Source organism: Fusarium musae, chromosome 1 (genome assembly GCF_019915245.1).
Source record: "Fusarium musae strain F31 chromosome 1, whole genome shotgun sequence".
Taxonomy (NCBI): Eukaryota; Fungi; Ascomycota; class Sordariomycetes; order Hypocreales; family Nectriaceae; genus Fusarium; species Fusarium musae.
This window is the reverse complement of record NC_058387.1, coordinates 3218427-3242581: the sequence shown is the minus strand read 5'-3', so window position 1 is coordinate 3242581 and position 24155 is coordinate 3218427. Positions and strand designations below refer to the sequence as shown.

The following is a 24155-nucleotide window of genomic DNA, read 5'->3' as shown; positions in this document are numbered from 1 at the left end:
GGCTCCAACAATTATCTACCCCCCAGACGCATTATGTTGAAAGAGCGAGACACGCATCAACAGCCAGGCCGACCCTATAGAAACACGTCAGCTTCAGCCCAAAAGACATCGATTTGAGTATCACTTACCTGCCCTCCTTCTCATAAACGACATCACTTATAACATCCTTGTCCAAGTCTGGGAACATGCCTGCTAATGTTTCGACAACATTTGCATGCTCTGCACGGGAAAGTCGCTGAGCCTCGGCTGCTTCGGCGCTCGCCTGCCGTGCGGCAGCCTCCTCAGCAGATAATGCATGTTTTGAAGGTACTTGTTGATGTTCGCGAGGCTCCTCACGGCTGAGGCGCTCCGGTGGCGCTGGTGTCCGAGGCGCACTACTGGGCCCGGGATCCATAGAAGGGCCCGGGTCGTCAGAGAACATTCTCCCAATGCTGGAAAGAGGTTTTTGTATGGTCTTGAGAAGACCAGTGATGGCAGCTTTCTCGTCACCCGTATACTCGTCATTCGAAGTTGAAGTGCGTGGTCCGTCAAAAGAAGGACGAGCAGAAGTTTCTCCGGGAAGAGGCCCAGACTTCTCGTTGAACACTGGCTGTTGGGTGGCTGGAGGTGATTGAGCATGCTTTTCAGCAATTGCTGAGACTGCCTCTTCCACATGCTTCTCAAACTCCTCATCAGTAATCGTTAGAGTAGTTCTATCCATATTTTCAATGAATTGAACAGCACCCATCTATAATGTGTTAGGCTGTGACTACTTCCAGAGCAAATTAACATACCAACGAGGACAAGTAGTAGCCTGCTTCACCCCCGAGCTTTTCCTGATTCCTGAAGCGTAAGATGTATTGCACATTAGACACTAGGTGCTCTGGATTTGATTGCAGTACAACATAGATAAGTAGGGGCATGAAGGAGTCAGCTGAGGAATCAGACTTGTTATGTTTTAATAAACCTGTCAGTCGTCAATATGACTGTGCAACTGTAAATTTTCAGTTGTCTTACCAAAGATCACCTTGCAACAGTTCAACACACAGATGATCTTGTCTCGCGGTGCTCTGTAGGATTTTATTTTCAGCAGCTCTGGATCAAGTTAGTAAATACCGACAGTCTGTAATCTTGGACTGACCTTGCTGGGCTAGTTTCAAAAACCGGCGTCCACTATCACCGACTGGCGGAATGTCCAAATGTTCTTCCCTCACCCAGCCATAAATGCTCATCTTCTGTCTAACAATGTCATCTCTCTCAACATCCTCTTGGTGTTGGCCTCGCCTACCGGGGCCAAGAGGTATATCGCCGCCCTTGCGCTTCGGCTTCGCCCCAGGGATCGGTTTGGGCGCTTGAATAGCAGGTGAAAATGTCTGAGTATACAGTCTGTTCATGACTAGCTTTTCCATCCCCTCACGAGCATTATCGAACTCCGCGTCGGATACATCCCTCCAGACCTCACATTGTGCCATCTTGTTGGCAATAAAGGCCAGGAAGTCCCCTATAATCTTGACTTGCTCATGCACCATCCATTGCCGTTTGCCAAACTCTGAGAGGAAAGACTTGAGGTACCTTGCCACAGGATCTGCCTTCTTGTTTCGCAATTGCTCAAGAAACCGGTGGAAATCGAATGGTTGAGTGGGCTCGGGCTCTGGCTCAGGAGGAGGAGGCCGGTGCGATTGCGCTGGCGAGTTTGGAGAAGCAACGCTCATGTTCCGCTCTATTTTAGGACGTGGAGGTGTTCCATGGACACCATCCTTGGGTGGGACAGGTGGCCCCAGATCCTCGGCACCAGTGTTGTTTGGGGTCTCAGCTGGAGGGGAACCCGTGGAGATGTGTAGGCCCTGCATCTGACCAGAGAGTGTAGGCACAAGAGGTTCCAGACTAGACTTTCGAGGAGGATGTTGAACAGGATGACCCAGCATCGGCGAGGCAATCTCCAGTCTGGGACTCATGACTTCTTCTTCGCCGGGACCACCACCAAACTCGCTAAACTGCTCCATGATGCTCTGAATTTCGGACTGTGAAGCGCCTTCGTGCTCATCTTCACTTACATATCGTCTCTCATCAAACTCTGCGTCTGATTTGGGAGGGGTAGAGTCTCCAGAGACATGGGAACGCGCAGCATTTGAAGGGGTCCGCGAAGGTGGCTGAGAGGTTATTGGGGTCGCAGGCGTGGGGTCAACATAAGTGGATGGTTCGGCGGTGAGGTATTGTGTAGTAGCATCGTTCGACGAGGGTAGTGCAATAGGGTTGATTTTGCCTGCTGTTGAGGCATGAGTGTTCAAGTAACCGCTAGGAGCTTGATAATCATCGGCGGCTTGCTTTTCCTTAAGCTTTCCTGAGGGACCTTGCTCAGCAGCATCAGCCTTATGATCGTGTGATGGAACGTCAGCTGCCTGATCACTGAGATCGATCAAACTGTCCTCCTTTCCGGCTTTTTCCCTGGAGCTCGATCCATGACTATGATTATCGGAGGTTTCAGGCGTCCCTGCCGCAGGGTCCTGAGCAGACATCAACTCGACATTGGACTTGTTAGACAGCGTCTCGTCTAAGACCGGCTGGCTAGATGAAGTTGTGGACTGCTCCGGCGGAGACATGCAAAGCTTCTGAGGGTTCGACGGCGAGGTAGCTGTTTTGGAGAATCGGGTCCAAGGCGAAAGGTTGACTTGTGTAAGACAAGATGGTGCCCATTCGCTGCTCTACGAGGCGGAAGGTAAAGCTGTATCGTGGGTCTTCGTAGAGCAGTGGTCGTCGACGTCAATAAGGTCGATAAAGTTTAGGGCTTGTCGATAACAGGTCGCTTCGCAGGTGATCAACTGCCACAAAAAGATTGTTGTTTGGCGATGTTGTCGGGTCAGCGTCTTCGAATACTTGGAGTTCAACAATAGATGGATGCCTCTAGGTAAGGTAGTTAGAGCCGAAGCGTAACTACAGGAAGCTGGATGGAGCACATGGCAGGACCCCTCATTCTCCACCTTCCAAGCTAGGCTTCCTTCTAGCAACCAGTGCCTCAGCTTTTGGTCAGGCGCACACTTGTTTGGACTTTGGAGCTGCTCCATGAAGTGGGGCAATTAGGCATTTCTTTGGGGAGCTTGGCTGCGGTTACATACTTACAGGGGGTATGCTTCAGTGTAAGTTCCAAATCCTTCGGACAAGCTGCCATCCGGCGATCGTCCAGAACTTTCGAAGATTGTAATCTCAACAAGAAGGAAAAAAGACAAGGACAGAATCAGAGGCAGAAAGGTAAAATGCAATCCCAGTAGGGAACATAGGCAAAAGTGAATTTGCTGGAAGGGAGGTTTGAACTCCCGCCTCTTTCGAGAGTGGTGTTAAATGAATTAACTTAAAACCACCGCCTTAGACCACTCGGCCATTCCAGCTCTGAAGAATGTAATAGAAATTTTAGTTACTACAGTCGGTTATACAACTTCAAAACCATTAACCTGAGCTGAAAGCTGAGCCACCACCACCAATCCTCTCGCCGAAGGAGTCACCAGACTAAAGGCGTTGGCATAGGCAGCATGTTATATATATAAGGCCAAGGGTTATTGATGGCTTGAGTGGCCACCATAGAATGTCTTGTCATCCTCAAGCAGACGCCATCGACCTAAATCGACTTCTCCATAATGTCAACAGCATTTTCAGTCGCTCCCTATCGCCAAGTTCGTGCCTATTACAATGACACCACTATAACAGTATACCAAGCCTACAAAGAATCCATTGCTAAAGCTGCTGTAGATGCGCAGAAGCTCAATGCATCCCCAGATTTCAAATCAGGTCGAATGACATGGATCAAGCCTAGTTGGGCATGGATGATGTACCGCGCCGGATACTCTTACAAAGACCCTGGCCAATCCCGCATCTTGGCTTTGCGAATGAAACACGAGCACTTCATCGCCCTCCTTGAGCGAGGTGTGCTATCTAACCACACTCATAAGCTCAACCCTGGCGAGAAGCGTGAGAAGACGGTTGATGTGAGAATTCAGTGGGATCCTGAGAGGACAGCGAAGCTGGAGGTACTGCCGTATAGGAGTATTCAGATTGGCATTCCAGGAGCTTTGAGCGAGCAGTGGGCGAATGAATGGATTGTCGAGATTGAGGACGTCACGGATAAGGCACGTGAGCTAAAGAGAGTAATCGATGAGCGGCCAAGCATCACCGACGAAGAACTGCTGAGCATGGGTCTGATATTCAAGGAGAGGCCGTTCGAGATGCCAGAAGCAGTTCATACCAAGCTGGAAATGACAGATGTCTCTGTATAGTAGTAAGAAGGAAAACTCCGAACCAAGTCTGTCCATGTCCTCAAAACCATGTATTGACTTTCCGGCTGTTCTCAATCTCCAAAGTCAAACTATAGAATAGACTCGAGTACCTGCTCTCAATTCCAATTTTTGCCGTCACGATATCTGGAACTCTCCACTCCAGCCTTCGCTGTGTTTTGTCCAAAACTCTTGAAAAGTCCTGCTTTGCAATCCAAGTATGTTCTTCAAATGCGTACCACGGTGAGAAGTAAAGAGGCATCGTTTGAAACGGGTTTGGGGGCAAGGGCTCTAATCCCATGACCAAGCACTGCGTGGAATCTGAACTGCCTAGGTCAAGCTCCAATACTCCCAGAACGATGGATGCTTGTAATGATCCAAGCGAAGGACCAGGTGCTAGGTCAAAGTTGATCTCATATGATTCCGGTGTGGTCGAGGGACCACTTCGAGCGTCGACAAAATATTGCCACGTTGGTGATCGTGAGCGCACTCTGACAACCATCTTACTCTCCTTTGCAAGACCCTTTATCTCCGGGCGAAATATCACACCCTTCAAATATCGTAGGTCCGGAGTACTATGTGGCACGAAGATCTGTCGCGGAATGGCCTCTTGCAAAACATCGTTTTGACCACTCCGTATCATGTTCAAGAGTTCATCAGGAAGAATGATGCTGTTCATCATGGACAACGCTAATATGTCTGGTCGAATTCGCACAAAATGTGAGTTTCTGTCCCACGCTGCCCTCTGAAGGAGGATAGCCGGGTTGATGGATGTCTGGCCCCTTCGAAACTCGCATTTCAAGAAGGCCAAGAAAATGGTCCCTGACGTATCAATTGGGAACGGTGTTAATGGAAGCTCTAAATCCAGGCCACGGTTTGTCATAGACATTGAACTTCCAGACCTAAGAGATAGGTATTTGGATCTCTGAGGCACCATGCCATTGAGATCTTTTGAGGTCTGGCCGAGATCGAAAGCGGAAGGGCTGTTTGCCAGAAGGCTCCAATACGTTTTTCCTTCGACCCGATATCGAGGCTGCCGCCAAGCAAAAATAGACTCATCATCGGTAGATTTAAGAATCTCTTCTTGTAACCGCTTGAAAGCTTTGACTTGACCTTCCCCGTAGAGCAAAGGCATGTTAATATCGAATATACCCAGCAGGCAATAAGCGATGTCTTCTGGCCTCGTTGTTTCACGCCCAGCAGCCCAGAACATCTTCTGAGCGACAGAAAACTCACCAAGCTGACTTTGCCTGATCTCCGCCATATGATGTGTTGTATCGAGAAGCTCGTAATTGATCCCAGTGGCACTCTTTATGTCTTCTTTGAGCTCAGCTCTGCTACCCAGCCGCTGCCAGTCTCGTCCGTAAAAGATGACCTTTCCTGGTGCGATGAGCTCTTGAAGTGTCCAGCCTCTGGTAAACCAACGGCTGTTTAAAAATGTCTTTCTCCATTCCTCTTCAGACTCTGAGGAGGGAACGTCTTCAAGAAAGGCGATACAGATGGTCGATTCAGCATACCAACGAAACATCGAGTTGATAGCTTCCGAAAGCTCGGCACTGCTACTTTTATCGATACAGCAAGTATCTATCCATAAATAGTCCAGCTTAAGAGAGCGTGCCATTCTACAGCTCTCGCGTAGCTTGCTATAACGTTCAAGATGAAGCGCTTCCTCGGGATCACCAGAAGCAACATCTTGGAAAGTGACCTCATCATCACCCCAGACGTGGGATAGGATGGCATACCGACGTGATCCGCCAGAATAAAACTCAAGCTGAAGATTATGTGTGTTTATGAGTCTCATGCTGAGCTGTATCTTTGACCTAAACCTGTGATTGTCTTGAGTTGTTCATCTCATGTCAGCTCTTGAGCTTGAAGGCTCCCAGGCTGTTGGCAGTGATGGAGACAAGTGGGAATAAACCCCGAACAACAAATTCATAAGATGTGAGAGTGTCAGAGGAGAAATAAGAAGCTGAAATTTGAACAATATTCATTGTTAAAGGGTTATTCACAAGGTGAAATTGGGATTAACGAGTGAAGTCATCACAAAGGGACTAGATACAGTGGAATCTTACCAAAACCCCGCACCGTGCACTCAAACACATTTCGGACGACGGAACTAAAGGTGCAAAATTTAATCTTAGATTAATTTTCATTATTATCATTACTCGGTCATTCTGTTTTCTCCCTATTTTAACCATTGACGACGGTACCGCCATTGCAGTGGATGGTCTGTCCACTAACACACGAGCTATCACTCGACGCCAGGAAGACCACGCATGTAGCAATCTCTGATGGCTGAGCAGGTCGTCCCATGGGGCTTGTGAACTGCTTCTGCGCTTCGTCGTCCATTGTGGCGGGGATGAGAGGTGTCCAAACTATGTATTGTTAGTCGTATTACACATTGGTGAGATCAGCTTAACATACCGGGTCCAGGAGCGACAGCATTTACACGAATGCCCTTACTGACATATTGATTGCTGAGACCTCGTGTGAATGAAACGATCGCACCCTTTGTGGATGTGTAGTCGAGGAGATCAGGGCGGCCGATGTAGGCGTTGATGGAAGCATTGTTGATAATCGTTGCTCCGGCCTTCATGTGAGGGAGGGCGTATTTGGAGATATAGAAGAAGGAGTGGATGTTGATGTTGAAAGTATGAATCCATTGCTCCTCGGGAAGGTCTTTAATATCCTGGACCATCATCTGGTCTAGATCGATTGTCAGATTTGCTCGATTTACTCGATACTGTCAGATAGACTTACAAGCTGCATTGTTGAACAGAATGTCAATTCTATTCATTTTCTCCACGGCAAAGTCAACAAGTTTCTTGCAGTTCTCTTGCTTCGAGAGGTCAAGAGAGATAAGATGGACCTTGGCACCTTCGTTCTCAACCTGCTTTTTAGTGTCCTGGGCATCTTTCTCCTCCTCTGGTAAATAGGCGATGACAATATCCGAAACGCCCTCTCGACCGAACAGAAGAGCAGAAGCAGCACCAATGCCGCTGTCGCCTCCTGTGATCAGTGCCTTTTTGCCTTTGAGCTTTCCAGAGCCTTGGTATGTCCTCGAATTGCCGCCGGCCTCAGGTACTTCGTCACGAGTGGCTTTGGGGTTGGGCATCTCCCTCTCAGTGCCAGGGAAGTCCTGGTGAGAGACGGGAATATCCTTCTCTAATTCTTGGTCAGTTGCTATGTCATTGAATTGTAGAAAGTGGTGAGGGAGAATTCACCATTCTTAAAGTTTTGAGTCGTCATCTTAGTAGCTGGATTATAGTCAATTGTGCAATTAACTTCTTCGGGCTTGGGGGAATTGAAATTTCCTTCTAAATTACTCCGGGGAGCCTCCTCTTTTTAATGCTCTTCGTACAAGAACACACGGAGCATTCAATCCGAATCATGATGAAGATCGATCGATGACGACACTACAGTCAGGGTTGAACATTTCTTCGTCACATTAACGGGGCCAGCCAAGCAAGAATGTACATCCATGCTGACAGCTCTTTCTTTAATCTGGCGTTTGGCTTTTCCTCATGTGAGAGCTCCTCTATCAGTTGACAGAAAGATCGAGCTATCGGCCAATCGTCATGGTCGTACGCTGTATGACGGCGGAAACTGGCCTGATGTTTACGACCCTTTCGCTATCTTTTCGCGAATATGACGACCTTGTTGCTGAAAAGAGGGGCACATATGTGCGGCAAAAACCCAACGTCGATGAGATTGCTGTGACGTACAAAGTTGCAAACAATGGGACTTTCGGACGGCCGACGGCTTTCATCCGTTCGGCACTGTCCGGAGCGGCCCCACTGTGCCGGCCCGTCGCCTAATCGTGATGTCCATGCGACGCTCTATCAGGGAATCCTATTGTTGTGCGTAGTAAGGATGCATCGCGGAGCATCCGTTTCCCTTCCCATCCGCGCACTTACGGATTGACGCTCTCAGTTGAGAGATACCGGAAAGGTGGTCAATCGAACATAGTCACAGCAAGCCAAGCTTGAACATCTACCGCTGGCCGGGTCATTCAACATAGTATAATGATTTGAGCCACACATGACAGTAGGTTACTGCAAGATAAATAGCAGGAAGCAAAACTGAATAAACCGTCTAAGCCAAAGCATATTCGTACATAGCGTGCCTATAGACACTATACGCGTCGTCTTGAACATCATCTCATGGTGATCTTCTCTTTTGCCCATACAACTATCATGCTCGTCTTTCAAATACAATGCCATTCCAAACTCAAATCAATAAAGATTCCCAGGACGCCAGGTTCCGTGTCGTGCTCTGCTCGCCGATCGGTAGTATTGTTACAGAGCGATCGCGCCTCGACGGCTTTCTCGAGTATGGAGGAATCCTTGGAAGCCACAAAAGACGAAGAAAGCCTATTGCTGTCAGCAAGATGCGAGATTGGGTTCGGGCCACGGATGGCCAATCTGTTTGATCGTGGAAGGACGTACAACGTAGACGAGGACAGCAACGAAGATGGTGTCTGAAACTGCCTTGCCATCTTCGGGATCATCCACGCCACCCGTGAATTCTTCATGGTTGCTTCGGTAGAGACCTGCGAGGGCGCTGAGGATGACAATGGCGAAAACGGAGAGAACAGTGCTGGAAGTTTCATGTTAGCTTCATCATGATAACGTCGAGGCAGTTCAAAGGAATTGGCGAACCATGACCACGCGTTAAAGGCGCTGACGACGGGCTTCATTATGGGCGTATGTGGGAAGAGCTCGAGTATGGTTGACCAACCAATGTATCGCGATGTGTGTGGTGGTAATGGATTGTTACTTGCGACGTTGATACTTGGTAGTAGCTATAGCTTCGTTGCTGTTGGTCGATAATGCGTCAATGTGTCGCCGTTTAGCTCCTTTCCTGCCTAAGCAACAAGGCTGGAGAAAGAGCCACTACCAAGCACCGCCACATGTTGAATGCGCCACTACCAGCTACTTAAATCTTGACAGGCCGAGACGGGCTAGGCGCGCAGAGCACGCCTTGAGATTTCCGGTGCGTGCGTCCCTTACTTAGGTATTATTATTAGTGTAAGATGCATGTCTCTGTGCCTGTTCTACCTATGTTGGTTCTTCTCCAATTTGTTCTGATGCTGGCTAGATGCGCAGTTGAGCAACAATGCTGACCAAAATAAATCAATGTTTACCTCTAAGATGCTTACTTACACGGATGGTCCCGGTTGTGAAAATCCGAAAGAACAGTTGACTGATCTTCCTCAAGCCGGAATTCGGCTACTAACATTGGAGCCTACCAGAGGTTAAGCCTCTGAGAAATGTATTGGTGTCTTGAGCGACCTTGGCATTTAAGCTCTGTGCTTCACGCTCCAATAGCTTCAGGCACACCTCTACCCCAGAGCTTAACACGAAACGAAACGAAACAAGACAAGACAAAACATGTAAGCGCCATGTTTATGATCGCCAAACTACTGATCAAGAGAGTTGCCACGGAGGGCTCCATTCCGTCAGATGACGGCCTTTGTCAGTGACTTTACCATGAGTGGCCCTAATGAGGCAACACCAAGGCTCGGAAGTTGAGAGCATCTCATTAAAAGGAAATTTGTGATGCCATCATTACGCACACGCTTTGCTTGTTGTGCAACAGCGACACAAGCAGCAAGATCCCAAGCCAGGACTCAGTAAGGTGGATGTTGCTTTTAGACGCCGTGTGAGGTTACGCAGCCCTCTCTTGTTGCTTGTTGGCTGTCTGTCGCCTGTCAGCGATGCACCATCCCTAGCACCCCCTCCTGGCAAACACGGGGTTCCGTGTGCCGAAGAGCTTTCAAAGGGCTTTTACGCTGTCCGCTGATGCCCCATGCTGTGCTTGGCCGTCATAGCCGTTGAATCAAAAGGTGAACAAACGCATGGCGCCGTTTCCGTTGAAACAAGCAAAGCCTAAGCCACGTCGCTCGTGAATACGGGCTGTCCCCTGTGGCCACCAATCGTTGGGCAGATATCTCGGCACAGGGAGACTATTGCTTGCTACCGGGCCTAGAATGGATCGTCTCTCTCCCCCGCGTTATCTGCTAGGCAAATCATTCGTTGGGAGAAGGCAAAGAGCCTCTTTTTGGTTGCTGCTTGCTGCACAAATTCAGGCCAGGCTTTGCCCAACATGGATTGGGGACTTTAGCATTTCCTCGTTTATGCGGCTTGTACTGAGAGACCAATCCAGGTTCATTTATCCTCTGGTAGGATTATCACCTAGTGATGACACTCTTGGCAAGCTTCAGCGCCCACGCTATATATAGCTTTTGCTGCCACTGCCACTGCCACTGTCATTGTCACTGCTGCTGTTCACCATCTCATCACAACCTAAGACTGGATCCCTTGATTCACTTTGAGCAAGCCTCAGCACCTAAATAATTCTGTCGGGCCCTAGTGGTCATTTCACTCGCTCGTATTCTTTTAATATCGAGATCCTACCTTACTTCGCCTCCAAGGTCTTTAGCCGCACCTGCTTGCCTTACACACAGCATTGCCTACACAACAAAGATTGCACACCCAGCTTTACAATCTCACTCAAAATGCGCACTCAAGCTATCGTGGCCGTCCTGTTCTCGGCGCTTGCCGGCCAGGTCATTGGCCAGGATGACTCTCACGATGCTCCCAGAGTTAACGACAACCCTATTGGTGTCAAATACAAGGCTACCCTTCCCAAGGAGCCTTTCTTCAAAGATGCCGCAATCGACGGCAACGTCAAGGGCTTTATCCAGGCTGAAGCTCCGAGTGATGGACACGGCGTCCAGTTCAAGGTCCAGTTTAGCAACCTTCCCAAGGAGGGAGGTCCCTTCAGTAATTGTTCGACTATCGCTCAACCAGACTGTAGCTGACTTTGCCATAGCATACCACATCCACGTTGAACCTGTTCCCGAGAATGGCAACTGTACCGCCACCCTCGCCCATCTCGACCCTTTCGCTCGTGGCGAGGAGCCTCCCTGTGACCCTGAGAAACCTGCGTCTTGTCAGGTTGGAGACAACAGTGGAAAGCATGGAAAGATCACCAGCGACCCCTTCACAGCCGACTACATCGACTACTATGCCTCCACCAAGGAAGGCATCGGGGCCTACTTTGGCAACCGGTCCTTTGTTCTTCACTACGCCAACAAGACCCGTCTGACATGCGCCAACTTTGTGAACCTGAACCCGGGTGTTATGAACCCGAACTACACTGCCCCGGCTTACCTCCCTACTCCGACTGAGACTGTCAACCCTGAGACAAACACTCCTACTCCATCAAGCACTGGCACTGGCACTGGCACTGGCGGCAAGCCTATTTCTACTGAGACTAGCGTTGTTAGTCCCAACGGTGCCTCGTCTGCTACGCTCCCGATCAACCTTGCCCTGGCTGGTGTTTTTGCTCTCATTCTTGCGATGTGAGAGGAGTGAATGGCGAAACTGTATTCGATGCGAGAGGTGATTTCAGTTCAGTTCGTTGAGAAAACCAAAAGTTTCTGTCTTGTCTGGAAGCAGATTGCTGTTCCCTTGAACAAAGCTTGATTGATAGGAGCTGCAGGGTGGGTATTCTAGTTTGTTGACAAGTAGACATGATGAAAAAGAAACCTATTGGAAACCTGTCTTTCGGCTGTGGTACATGTCCAGGTGAAAATTAATGCAAATCAGCGGTTAGGGGCATTAGCTTGGTAACTAGTAGTGTACGGCGCAGGTGTGCCCGTTATCACTGGCTTATTGAATTGGCCATTGGACCTTATAGATATCGATTGATAGAGCTCAAGGTACGTATAAGAAGTGCTGATCCAGTTCTTAAATGGAAGTCTCGGAGGCTCTCATTCCATTCCATTAGTAGTTGAATAGGGACCTTTGTAAAAGCCCCCAAGAACTTTCCCCAATTGTTATCAGTTTCATTGCGAGGAAGCTCAGCTGTAGTATTGCACCGGAGTTATCGATATATGTGTCGCGTGCTTTTAGGAATCAACGAGGGACCACGATTAATAAGAACGATGTGAGAAGTGAGGCATCAGCATCAATTTTAAGCACTATTTCTTGTTTATTCGTTGAGTACTCCGTAGTGGTATCAGTATCGGTCGATTGCTGTAGAAGATTCCGGACTCTCTTATACCCCTGCTCGCATCAAGACTGGGATTACGCGCATCGTTTGGGTGAATGCCGAGCGACCATGTCTTACCAGTAATTTCCTGCATCTATTTTAGTGCACCTCTGCCTCCAAATCATCGTTCTCGAGGCCCGGCCCTAGCGCACGTAAGAATCACTAGAGCTGACCAGCCAAGCCTAAGGATTTTAGCTGCATCCATTTCTTCTTTCAGCTCATCAACATGAAAAGCATCAGTCAACATACAAGCAAGGTTCAAGGCTCTCAACTTTTGAGAAATCAGGCAATTCTTGGCCGAAGTCTCTTCAAACCCTTGTCACTGTAATCAGCATTGCTTCCTTGGTTTTGCTTTGGGTAGCTGACTGGTATTCACTTCGGGAATGTTCTATCACATGGAAAGGGTCAAAAAGAGGAACTGCCCTAGCTTGGACGTGCATATACAGATGCAGGCCAAGCCGAGGAACCGGGCTGATCTGATCAGAGTTGTGTCATATATTGATTCTGGTTGGTGAGCGGCTGTGAGCCAGGTGGTGACTATCCCCAGATATCCCAAGTACTTGTCGAGCGATCTCGATGGTTCTTATCGATCAACATTTGATTTATCTTCCGAGACTGTCTCATCTTCCGTTAATACTCGGGAAAGTCTTTCTCCCTTCCCAAACACATCAACTGTCTCTAAAGCCCCCTCAGTCATGGTACGTCAGCTTTGTAACCCAGAGCCACCAATCTGTCTATCTTGGGAATGAGACTGACTACGTGCTCAGGTAGATTCAGATACAGCGCTCGAACATCGTTCAGAGCGAGATATACGTTCTCCAGACACGGAATACAACTCATCGGTTGAGGATTTCCGAGAATACGAGTATCCCAACATGGCGCAAGGTGTGCCAGTCTCACTCCTTGGTTCTTCGTCCCCAGATCCGCTGACGCCTGCTTACAGGGGCTTATCTAGATCATGGAGGAGCTACCATATATGCGCGATCACTTATAACCGGTTTCTCCCAAGCAATGATTGGTAACCTCTGGGGCAATCCACACTCAGAGAATCTCCCGGCAAAGTTGTCGGGTGATATGGTTGATAATATCCGTGCAAAAGCTCTTGATTTCGTTGGTGCTGACCCAAAGTATTTCGACCTGGTCTTCGTCGCCAATGCTACGGCTGCGATCAAGCTCGTTGCTGACGCGTTTCGGGACATCGGAGAAAAAACCCCTACCAAGGGCTTTTGGTATGGATGCCATAAGGAAGCCCACACGAGTATCATCGGGGTTCGCGCACTTACGTCAGGGGACTATCATTGTTTCGAAGATGATGAGAGTGTTGAAGAATGGATCTCGCGGCCTTTTAGTTGCCAGTCCCGAAGAGGAAAGTCGACCAGTCTGGGCTTGTTCGCATATCCAGGCCAGTCCAACCTTAGTGGACGCCGATTACCACAGGACTGGTCGAAAAGGATACGACAACACCCTCAGCTTCGAAATGTCTATACCCTTTTCGATGCTGCGGCTCTCGCTATGACTAGCTCCCTCAGCTCCCTGTTCCACGATCCGATGGATGCACCCGATTTCACTTGCCTTTCGTTTTACAAGATATTTGGCTTCCCTGATTTGGGAGCATTGGTTGTCAGGCGGGCATCCGGCCATATACTGAACATGAGGAGGTACTTTGGCGGGGGAACAATTGCTCAGCTATCCCCCTCAAAAGATTCCAGGGTTATGAAGAAAGTTCCCGGGCTGGGGGATCTGCACAGAATATGGGATATACATGAAGGTGTCGAGGATGGCACACTGCCATTTCACAGTATCTTGGCGCTTGGAGTCGCCATCGATACACACCTAAGGCTTTATGGCTCAATGGTGAGTTGCCATGTCACTTGAGTATTGAGATTGACTGACGGTTGGTCGCAGGATATGATATCTCGTCATTGCTGTTATCTCGCTCGCTACTTATATGAACGCCTTGTGGACCTGAAACACCGAAACGGATCTCCATTGATCGAGCTATATGTTGATAGCCCATTCATGTATGGCGACCCTTCACTTCAAGGGCCAACCTTTGCCTTCAACATTATGAAAGAAGATGGTTCATATATCCCTTGGACGGAGGTAGAGAGGCTTGCCAATAGCGCTGGAGTATACATACGAGCAGGAGGTAAGAGCATCGACTGGGTACGTGTTAACACTGCTGACGACTATGCTTCAGGCGTTTGCTGCCCTGGTGGTGTCGCTAAAGCCTTGGACTATGAGGACTGGGAATGGGACAGGATCTTCTCCAGCGGACATGCCTGTGGTTCAAGTGAGATGGCAGTCATACATAATAAGCCAACGGGGTATGTTTCACCAGAGCCATCAAATTTATCAACTGACAGGAGCAGAATCGTTCGCGCGAGTCTCGGCCCCATGACGACGAAGCGAGATATACAGGCATTTATATCATTCCTTTCCAACGAGTTCATCACAAAAAGCGTACCAATACCACGGTTGCTCGGAACAGCAAAGGATTTACCGCTACGGGAGAAGTTCCCCTATCTCACATCCGAAAAGGAGTTTAGTGAGCGCCACCTTGTTTATGAGAATTGATGTATGTGTTGAAAGAGCTTGATGCTTATCTGAATTTCCATCGAGAGTCAACTGAGGCGTTCGGTGTGCATCGAGGGAGTTTTGTGTGAATTGGGGTTGGATGGTTTTGTGTGTCTGTCTACATATGCCACTGGGGATAGGTCTCAGAAGGGAATATCTATATTCACCTACACCTTAATCACTTCCTCGTCTACCGAAGTTAATAATTCTATATTTCGGGGAGATAGTAAAGAACATATCTTAGTCATGCTGGTTCCATTATCCAACAGTCACAAAATTGTAGCGACGTTCCGTCTTTGTACAAGCTTTCTTTTTCTCGCTAGGGACAACACATTCGTGGAACAAGAGCTTTTAAAGAAAAGACGATCAGGCAAGACATAGCTCAATGATGACATTCAAGTACTGGCACAGTCACTTGTAAGAGATATCAGGTCCATATTCTCAATCTGAAAAGTAAAGGCAGGTTCCATTCCAGATCGTTTTTGGTTACCTTTTACCCTTCGTTTATCGTTGAAGCACCTTCTCAGCAGCTCAGCAACTTCGCAGCGCTGCCTTCACGTGATTTGCATCATACCCAAACCACCTTACTTCCTTTACTACAGAAAAACATGACGATTTCCTGCGCTCAAACACAATAGCAGTCCGACGATTTTATTGTTTTTGGACCACAAAATCCTTATTAAGAGCTTCCTCCCAGCCAACATCAATATAGTCGCAATCTTTTAGCCTTTTCCTCTCGTCCCTCATGCAACCGTCGCAACTAGATTCTTTACACTTACCCCACGTTTTCGATACCAGAATACACCCTTTATTATTATCGATCTACACATTGCGGTCTGCGATCAAGCCGGCTCAAGGGTCTCCAGATTTTGTACCAGCGCACAAGGCATCTGCTCGCGCTTTTTGCCTACGCCGCGATTTCAGTACAAAAAATGGCAAAGAAAAAAGGCAGCCAAACTCCTGGTGGTGAGGGGCGGAATGCGACCCTGGACAACGCTTCGCAAACGCATCCACAAACCTCGAATACTATGGATGCAAACGGAGGCAGTCAAAAGAAGAAACCAAAGACGCCCAAGGATGATTCTTCTTCCTCATCTTCTTCTATCCAGACCCTTAATATTTGCCGGAATAAGTAGGTTTGGTTATGCGCCGCTGATTTTTCTTGCAAAGTCGCCATTTGCGATCCATTCGATTACGCCGTTGACGCTTTACCTTAGGCATTGGCGATACATATCCGCTTACCACGGCCCATGGCTCCAGATGCCTATCGAGATCCTCGAAACAATTGCCAACATCAACTACAATACCCCCCGGCCGTGTCCTATTGACCCTGCTGTCCTCTATGATCTACTGAAAATTCGCCGTCTTGTCGACGAAGCCACCAATCTCGCCGTGAGAGCTGCTAGTGACATTGCCTCACCCGTGTTGACTAACGTCCATGGTGGGCTACCCGGCGCATCTCCCATGTCTGTGTTGGGAATGACGGGGCCAGGACACGGGACAAGACTGAGCCGCGAGCGCAAGTTTCGGATGAGGGAGCAGGCAAGCCAGAAGCTTAGCCGTGCATACCATCTAGATGAGATTGCTTGCAGCGTTGCAACAATGCAGGGTGCATCACCGATTGACGAGATTGGGGCGCTGGTGCTGTTGCGTAACACACAGGATCCAGATGCCAAATATGTACATTTCTTTCATGAGAAAATACCCTCGCGCCAGTTGGCAGAGTCAACTAGTCTTCAGCCTTTGACAGACATCATATCCGAGAGGCCTAACGAGGGCGAAGCTCTCCGAACGCGTGCAATCGTCAAAACTTTCAAGGAGGATTTTGAAGGTGCGGCTCATGACTTGACGGCCGCTCTCGCAGTGTGTCGAATACATCAACAGCCCCATCGACTCAGTGGCGACGAACTAGAGTCCCAGTATTCACATCGAGGTAGACGATGGCGTCAGGACATCGTCCCATCTGAGAAAGAGCAACCGAGTAGTTTGGAATCTCAGCTGTTATTCCTTCGTGGCGCGGCGTATCTATCAGTGGCATGCCAGCATATCGTGGATGGCATCCCAACAAGTCAGAGCCAGAGTGGGCATGCCGATTCGCACAACCCAGGCGAGGCCTTTGATACAGAAGTCAGCGGCCGCAAGTCGCCAGAGATTGAAGAAAAGTCTCTCCGTGAACAGACCGAAGCGCGGAAGCTTGTCAAGAAGTACGCAAAATTGGCGATTCGAGACCTCCTCGCCTTTATGTCACATTTTGACTACTCCCCCAATTTACCGTCCTCCATCGCAAAGGACTTTAATGATCGAGTCAATTCCTCCGCAAGAGGCACCCGTAATCCTCGCCCTTCTGAGGCCACATACTCTCTCGAGCCACATACCACTTACGCCATCTCGGAACTCTTCGCCGCCGTCCCCCCTTCAGACCTCCCCCCATATCCTAGCCAAGAGTTGACAAACTCCAATGGCAAAACACCGCTTTTCGATGTGCCCCAGACATGCGAATGGTCGACCTACCACCCCCTTATGGCCGACGCCCTTCACTCCCTCCTCCTCTGTCACTGCCTCGCCCAAACTTCGACCAAGGAGCTTGAACGCCACACCTACATGGCGGCAAGGCTGATCCGTATCGCCGATGGCTATCCGGTCTTCCAACCTAGTCGTTCTGCTGCTCGGTCTGACTGGGTCGAAATTCTCCGTCGTGCCGACGATCACTGGCTACAGCTCAGCGCCTCTTGGGAGACCTTATGCATACCTGCGCCCCTGCCGTTCTTATACGATACCTTGCCCCAGAATGTCTCAAAGATGCACATCGGTACTACTCGCAAGGAAGCTGCCGCCGCCGCCGCATCTCTGATCAATGGTGGATCTGACAACGCTAGACCAGCCGTACCAAGTCCGGCAGACAAGGAGCGTCAGCTCAAACTGGAACACAACCGGCGAGTCTACGAAGCCCTTAATGATGAACGAGTCTGTGATGATGTTACGTTCCGTGCATCCCTGATGGCTAGAGAGAAGCGCGATGAGAGAGAACGTGCAGCAACTGGCGCTGCTGCCAACGGCTCGTCATCCAATGCAACATCTACTAATAATTCAGGTCTCAAGGGATGGTCTGACGAAGATAGCAACGACTACCCCCTTTGCAGTGTGAGGGCTAGCCTTATTGGACAGTGGGTGCAGAAAGTACCCCGTGTCACTGGCACCACGCGGCGCAAGAAGCGTACCAAGAAGCCTGTCAGCAGGGCAAGTGAAGCTGGTCCTCCAGAGAAGAGGAACCTTGAAGATGACAAAAGATCTATGCTGTTGTAACGACTCTTTGCTAACCCTCTGTTTACTTGGCCGCCATTTTATTGATATCTGAAAGATGATATTTCGTGTACATCACTAAGTGGTCTCGGGGCGGGACTTTTCATGGCCAATGCATTTCATACAGTATAAATCAAGACTTGAAACAGGAGCAGGTCTATAATCCAAGCGTCCTTCCGCAGACAATGTCTAATGTTTTATAACCAAGAAACGCCGCCCATGCTTATATATCCCGTGAAACCAATCCGTTGCCTAAATTCATTCTATCCTGTCTTATATTCAGCAATAACCTTAATACCATCTGTTAGATATGTTCCCCCCGTTGAGGAACGCATCAATGTCCCCCATACCCTCCGTCTCAAGCACATTCATCAACTCAAGCTGCTGAGACTGTGTAAGGCTACCCTGCCTGGCAAAACCATAGTCAAACTGAGGAGGAGCATTCCCGCCTTGAATACTCTGTAACCCAAGACCAGAGCCTGACATATCTCCATAGTTCCCAGGATTCGCCATGGAATCGTTGAAGAAACTGTTGCTCATGTTGTTGAAAGCGTACGGGGAAATAAATGGAGCAGGAGGCGAGAACCAATCCCCAATGCCGCTTGGGGTTGGTAGAGGTCTTTGAGTAGGTGCAACCTGTGGGTTTTGAGGTACAACAAACGTGGGCCCACGTTGGGATTGTTCAATCTTGATAGGAGGGGACATGTTCGTCTGCACGGGCACCAGAGAAACTCCAGCAGGCGAGGCATGCTGCATAATGGGGGTAGGATGGGCTGTCAGGGTGTTCGCGGGCGATAAAGTGTTGCTAGGGGTTGGTGTTGTCATATTGCCGGTCGGAATGCTGTCAGGAGGAGTTGGTAATTGCTCTGACATGTGATCTGGAGGCGATGTCATATGTTGCTCAGGGGTCGTGGTGGCTGGCGGTGTTGGGTCATCCATCATGGTCTCGCCGGGCTGCATGAAGTCGGGTGGGAAGTATGAGAATCTTCGCCCCGCAGGTTCATTGCTTGCAGGGTTGAAGAAGATGGAGTTAGACCTGAAGCTCGGCTGAGGTGGAGGGAAGTTGGGATCGAAGGCGTAAGCATTCATGGCCTCTGGTGGTGAGTTGAATACATGATTGAACTGAGGTGGGTTCTGATAAGGGGCTTGGACTTGTTGAAGGTTCTGGAAGGCTTCGGGCGAGTTAGGGTCCGCGAAGGAAGGGGGCGTGGTGAAGAAGCCGGCTGTCTGTCCCGTCATTGGGCGTTCATCGTAGCCTTGCAAACAGGCTTTCGAGAAGATGGAATAAAGTTGCGAGGCGGACGCAGTCCCGGGCCATCTTTCTGTACAGCGATCCAAAACCTCCATGGAAGTCTGAACGAGAGTTTCAACCTCATGACGGGGATGCGCCCGGCGCACTTCTGGATACGAAACAGTCCACAAGAGTGTGTTGAGGGACATGTTCACGGTCAGAAGGAAAACCCATGTGAGATCCGCGCCACTTCCCATCTGCTTAGAATTGAGCTGTGTGATGTACGCTGCGCTCTCGTAACAAATCGCCGCGGCGCGAGGTGATGGCTTTGGGATCTGCGGAGAGGGTCTATACATGAATATCCTCATCTGATGATACCTGCCGGTGAACCTATCGAATCGCATTAGACATAGAGAGCAATAAAATGGAGGAGGACATACCAAGGCTTGCACCAATCGGGGCTTGTGGGTGACGCATCTAGCCATTCTTTGTTCATTTTCTCAATCCTTGCAAACCAGGGGTGCGAGTCGTGCTTTGGTTCTTCCTTCTTCTTCTCGTACAAAGCCCTTCGGATCTCGGCCTGGCACATTCTCATTCTGTAGAAATGAATGGCAACAAGTTTGCGCTCACTGGGAGGGCCTGGCTGGATGCCCTGGTCAGTGATGTTGTCGTCGTCGACTGCTGCGAAGAATTCGACGTCTAGTCGGTCGTCGCCTGTCGCAAAACTGTTGGGCCTACCCATACTGTGCGCCAAGCCATATTCCATCGCGGCGACAGTCCAGATAATCCGCCTCCTCATATCAATTGTTTTGGCATCCAAGTTGTACCCCGTAGAAATAGTCTTCTCGCTGGCTAGTCCTTCCTGTTGGCATATTCTAGCTGCCAGGCCGATCACATAGTAGATGGGTGTCCTTGTAGGGGTGAGAAGCGAATATTCTCCGAGAAGCACAAGGCATTGCAATGTCTTGAGATCTTTGGGGCGGACGACGTCTTCGAACAGTTGCATTGCTGCCAAGTAGTAGCTGTCTGCCAAGCCAGCATATTGCGTGTCAAGCTTTTGTAAGCTGATGGCTACAAGCATTCTGACAATGAAAAGCCGATAAGGATCAGTATCGCCATTGTAGACCGCATCCAGATCCTGTAGAAGATCCTTTTCGTGAAGAACAGGCCAGAAGAGTTGAGCTTTGATAAGTTAGCATTCCCAATGGTGTAGTTCATAACAGGATTGAGGTTCACCTTTCTGGTTAAAGATCTCCAGTAACTTATCGGCAACGGCTCTTGTGGGCAAACTCTCGGCTGGATGCTGGCTAATCATGGGGTAACTCTTTCTCCTTGCTGAAGGCCCTGTCATTTGTATGGACTGCATACGAGCTTGTCTGGCGCGTACACTGGGGATGAGATCGGATATGCGCTTTGAATCAGTGTATCTTTTTGCTTGCTCCATAAGAAGACGTGTCATTGCAATACCGCTACTGGGTCCTAGGTATCGAGGGGTCTCATCGCCACCATTCAGACGAACCATTCCACCGGGCCGTACCATATCTTCATTACTTGTAGGATACTCATTTTCGTCGTCGGTATATTGGCTAAGCTCCGCCTCGAGTTGCCTGACTTTGTCTTGTAGCCTGATAACATAATGCCTGTTGATTTTGCGACCTTTGGCTGCATCAAGGTATTCGCAAGTCGATCCGGATCTTTCACATGGCAAACAGCGGGGCAAAGTTGGATCGCATCGAGTTTTCCTCTACATAGGAATACATTAGCATGTAGCTCAGATTATCGAGTTGCACCAAGAGGATAGGTACCTGTCGGCAACGGCAACAAGCAGTCAGAGTGTGAGCAATGCGGTGACTCGAGCCGTCACCATCCGAAGTTTCGTCGGTCTGCTGTGCAGGTTTCCTGAAGGCCGGCGGAGGTGGCGGCTGCTGCTGGAACTGGACCATATGGTGTTGAGGGTGACCCATGAAAATGGGATTCTGGCGGGGAGCGACTTGGCCAAAGCCTTGTCGGAAGATGTCTGCCGGGTCCATTGAATATAACGGCGCAATCGCCTATGAGGTAGGTTGAACTTGGTCGCGCGCAGGCATCCGATGCCGAGATTATCGATATCGAGAGGCCGATGCGCTGAGAGGCACGGTTACGCACGCACAAGAGGATTGCAAACAAAGCAAACAAGGCACAGGAACGGGCCGGGGTCTTGAACTCAAACGATGATGATAGATTCTAGCTCCAAGACCTGAGTAGGCGTTTATGGATAATCCGTGACGTTAAGGGATGTATACGCTGATGGTAACATCACCGCTGGTTGACTGAATAGTATTGGTCAGGCGCTTGTGTTGTGGGAGTATTTGGTAAGGTAGAGGGCAAAGTGATTGTGTACCTACCCAGGTGAGTGAGGTATGGATGGATGTACGCCAGAGCAAGCCAGGTCCTCGACGACGCGGAAACGAGGGGCAAGGCAACAGGTCGATGGGCAAGTTAGGTGTTGCTGATTGGCTGCTTGACTCTTGCGACGCCCAAGCGTCCAGGGCAAACGAGGTTGCAATAGCGGGGAAACTGTTCGAGGTCTCGATGCTCGCTACCTTAGGCTCGCTAACAAGACCCTGAGAAATTTGAAGCCTCCACTGGAGTTGAAAGCGGCACAGAAGGCTGGGCAGGCGGGTCAGATATGGATGTCAACGCATCACCAATACCTTAGTAAGTTGACCTAGAGAATTAGGGCCTTTGGTGAAAAACAAGAGAAAATAGCTTAGTAGCTAAAATAGACATTGACACCGATATTTTGCTGGTCTAAACCACAAGATCATAGTTTCCATGCTTAGATCCGCCAGAAGGATAAGGTTGTTTGCAGGTTTCTTGATGAGTACCAGAAGTCACGAGCTATTTGACTCGGCGACAACAGTAGTAACTTATTGGCTGAGTGATGAATGTTTCAGCTTTGAGGAAACATGCCCCCAGATAAGGTGGACGAAAATTGACTTTACCTCGACAGGACTAGTCTTAGCTTCTATTAGTGCAGATCTTTGAATGACAGGTGCTGAATTGTGATGAATTTTATTTTATTGTTCGGCCAGCCCGCTCTGGAACCTTCAACGTTTGATTCCAGGACATGCATCTCGCGTGGATCATGTGGCCGAGAGACCGTATGCGACATGACATAGATGTCGCGCGTACAAAGAATAATGTATATGTGATACTCGTGTCAGCAATGACATGTCGCGCGAATATGTTCAAGAAGTCCCTCACAACACGTAGTACAGTAAGGTACCTCAAAGGACCCATATACGATTCCCTGTTATAGATTCAGGCATCTGCCGTAATCTGATAAAGCCCACTCCAGCTTTGACCAAACATCGTGTCACATCGTGTTATTTTATGGGCCGCGGAACTTGAGCTTGATGCTCAAGTACCGTGCGGAATTGATTCTTCTCCAGCCGGGTGTGCCACCGGGCGAATACCCAGCTACCTATCCGTATCTATGCATGCATGATTTGTTCTGTTTTCATCTGCCATGGACTGGATGCCTTGCTCACGAGACCCGCCAATACAGGTATCCTACTTAGCCTTGAAGTCTGTTCGCGCCTCTATCGATTGATAAATAAGCTACAAAACCTTGCCATGCCACGTCCAATATCTCATGCTTTGTTTTGTCGATACAAATTCCCATCTTATCGCTACTCAGTCAGGTTTACAGACTGTAAGTCGGTCCTTGATGTTATAGTATTTTCAGTTGTCGACAGTCCAAGAATGAGAGGTTTAGTCAAGTAGAGACACATATAGCTCCTAAACCAACAGACCTTGGCATGTCATAGTGAGGTCGAAGGGAGTTATGATTGCACAGTATTCTGCAGGCCAAGTACGTACACAGGCACATTGACTAATAAGGTATTCGGCAGTATTTAAAGTAATAGTATTGAACTGACGTGCATCGGGGAAATGAATCCGGCCCGTCCGTCTAAGATTCGTCGTATCCTAAGTTCGCCCTGGTTCTACAGCTCTGCATTTCGGTGGCTTAATATGGCAAAATGAGACAGCATACGATAGAGTTCGGAACCTTTGTATACAGGAAAATTCGCTAGTGCCCAGGAATCGGCATATTGGATATTCAGGCTTCGGGGAGTCATTGATCACTATTCCTGAATTTTGTTTTGGGGTTAGTGAATAGGAACCTAGAGTTTACACTCATGAACCGAGGTTAGTAGTTGTTTTACTGACGCCCGCCTGGGATGAGCTTACCTTACTTGCCAATAACAAACAACTAAACTGTCCGTCCTGCCATCCATAGATGGGAAGCACGCGCTTATCTTTTTTTCTTCCTTGCACTCATGCCGCTGACATTCTTGGTACACAATAAACAACTGTTATCACCATCAGAAATAGCAACGCTCTTCAATACTAAAACTGCCCGTCACGGATCATATAATAGAACCTGTACCTCTTGCTAACAATCGTCATTTGTGCCGCTGTATAACCGCACTACTACTACGCCATCTATTCTCTACCTACCCACCCACATTTGTTGCCCCGCCCCGCTCGACAACTCGAGGGACACGAGTCGACTCGATGAGACAATAGCACTTTGTTACCTGTGTTGTCGACAAAACTACCTACATTGCCATATCTTGCGGTTGAGATGCCATTTCCCTCCCGCCATCATCTGAGCCTGTCTTTTCCAGAAACTTATAGAGAGTTCTGAAACCCCAATACAACGCGTTGCCGACGCATCGAGTTCTTTTTAAGTCCAT

The 24155-nt window shown here is 49.0% G+C and overlaps 8 protein-coding genes and 1 non-coding gene across 9 annotated transcripts; 4 read left to right on the top strand and 5 right to left on the bottom strand.

Annotated features, from left to right (window-relative positions):
- Positions 1–124: 124 nt before the first annotated feature.
- J7337_000973 (uncharacterized protein) lies at positions 125–2579 on the bottom strand (the record flags this gene model as incomplete). The annotated part of the gene is made up of 4 exons (XM_044818718.1): positions 125–727; positions 774–946; positions 997–1074; positions 1121–2579. The coding sequence occupies 4 exons, from the start codon at positions 2577–2579 to the stop codon at positions 125–127; spliced, it is 2313 nt and encodes a 770-aa protein (XP_044686420.1).
- A 688-nt stretch (positions 2580–3267) lies between these two features.
- J7337_000972 lies at positions 3268–3362 on the bottom strand. The gene has a single exon. It is a non-coding gene; the product is annotated as a tRNA-Leu (tRNA).
- A 246-nt stretch (positions 3363–3608) lies between these two features.
- Positions 3609–4244, top strand: J7337_000971 (uncharacterized protein; the record flags this gene model as incomplete). Its single annotated transcript, XM_044818717.1, has 1 exon — positions 3609–4244. The coding sequence occupies one exon, from the start codon at positions 3609–3611 to the stop codon at positions 4242–4244; it is 636 nt and encodes a 211-aa protein (XP_044686419.1).
- Positions 4245–4284: 40 nt separating this feature from the next.
- J7337_000970 (uncharacterized protein) lies at positions 4285–6042 on the bottom strand (the record flags this gene model as incomplete). The annotated part of the gene is made up of 1 exon (XM_044818716.1): positions 4285–6042. The coding sequence occupies one exon, from the start codon at positions 6040–6042 to the stop codon at positions 4285–4287; it is 1758 nt and encodes a 585-aa protein (XP_044686418.1).
- A 389-nt stretch (positions 6043–6431) lies between these two features.
- J7337_000969 (uncharacterized protein) lies at positions 6432–8940 on the bottom strand (the record flags this gene model as incomplete). Its single annotated transcript, XM_044818715.1, has 5 exons — positions 6432–6616; positions 6666–6947; positions 7002–7404; positions 8690–8840; positions 8903–8940. The coding sequence occupies 5 exons, from the start codon at positions 8938–8940 to the stop codon at positions 6432–6434; spliced, it is 1059 nt and encodes a 352-aa protein (XP_044686417.1).
- A 1821-nt stretch (positions 8941–10761) lies between these two features.
- J7337_000968 (uncharacterized protein) lies at positions 10762–11614 on the top strand (the record flags this gene model as incomplete). Its single annotated transcript, XM_044818714.1, has 2 exons — positions 10762–11029; positions 11079–11614. The coding sequence occupies 2 exons, from the start codon at positions 10762–10764 to the stop codon at positions 11612–11614; spliced, it is 804 nt and encodes a 267-aa protein (XP_044686416.1).
- A 1699-nt stretch (positions 11615–13313) lies between these two features.
- Positions 13314–14879, top strand: J7337_000967 (uncharacterized protein; the record flags this gene model as incomplete). The annotated part of the gene is made up of 3 exons (XM_044818713.1): positions 13314–14156; positions 14208–14629; positions 14669–14879. 3 exons carry the CDS (start codon positions 13314–13316, stop codon positions 14877–14879), a joined length of 1476 nt encoding a protein of 491 aa, XP_044686415.1.
- Positions 14880–16139: 1260 nt separating this feature from the next.
- J7337_000966 (uncharacterized protein) lies at positions 16140–18182 on the top strand (the record flags this gene model as incomplete). Its single annotated transcript, XM_044818712.1, has 1 exon — positions 16140–18182. One exon carries the CDS (start codon positions 16140–16142, stop codon positions 18180–18182), a length of 2043 nt encoding a protein of 680 aa, XP_044686414.1.
- Positions 18183–18470: 288 nt separating this feature from the next.
- On the bottom strand, positions 18471–21440 carry J7337_000965 (uncharacterized protein; the record flags this gene model as incomplete). Its single annotated transcript, XM_044818711.1, has 4 exons — positions 18471–19800; positions 19851–20592; positions 20647–21035; positions 21169–21440. The coding sequence occupies 4 exons, from the start codon at positions 21438–21440 to the stop codon at positions 18471–18473; spliced, it is 2733 nt and encodes a 910-aa protein (XP_044686413.1).
- Between the last annotated feature and the right edge of the window lie 2715 nt (positions 21441–24155).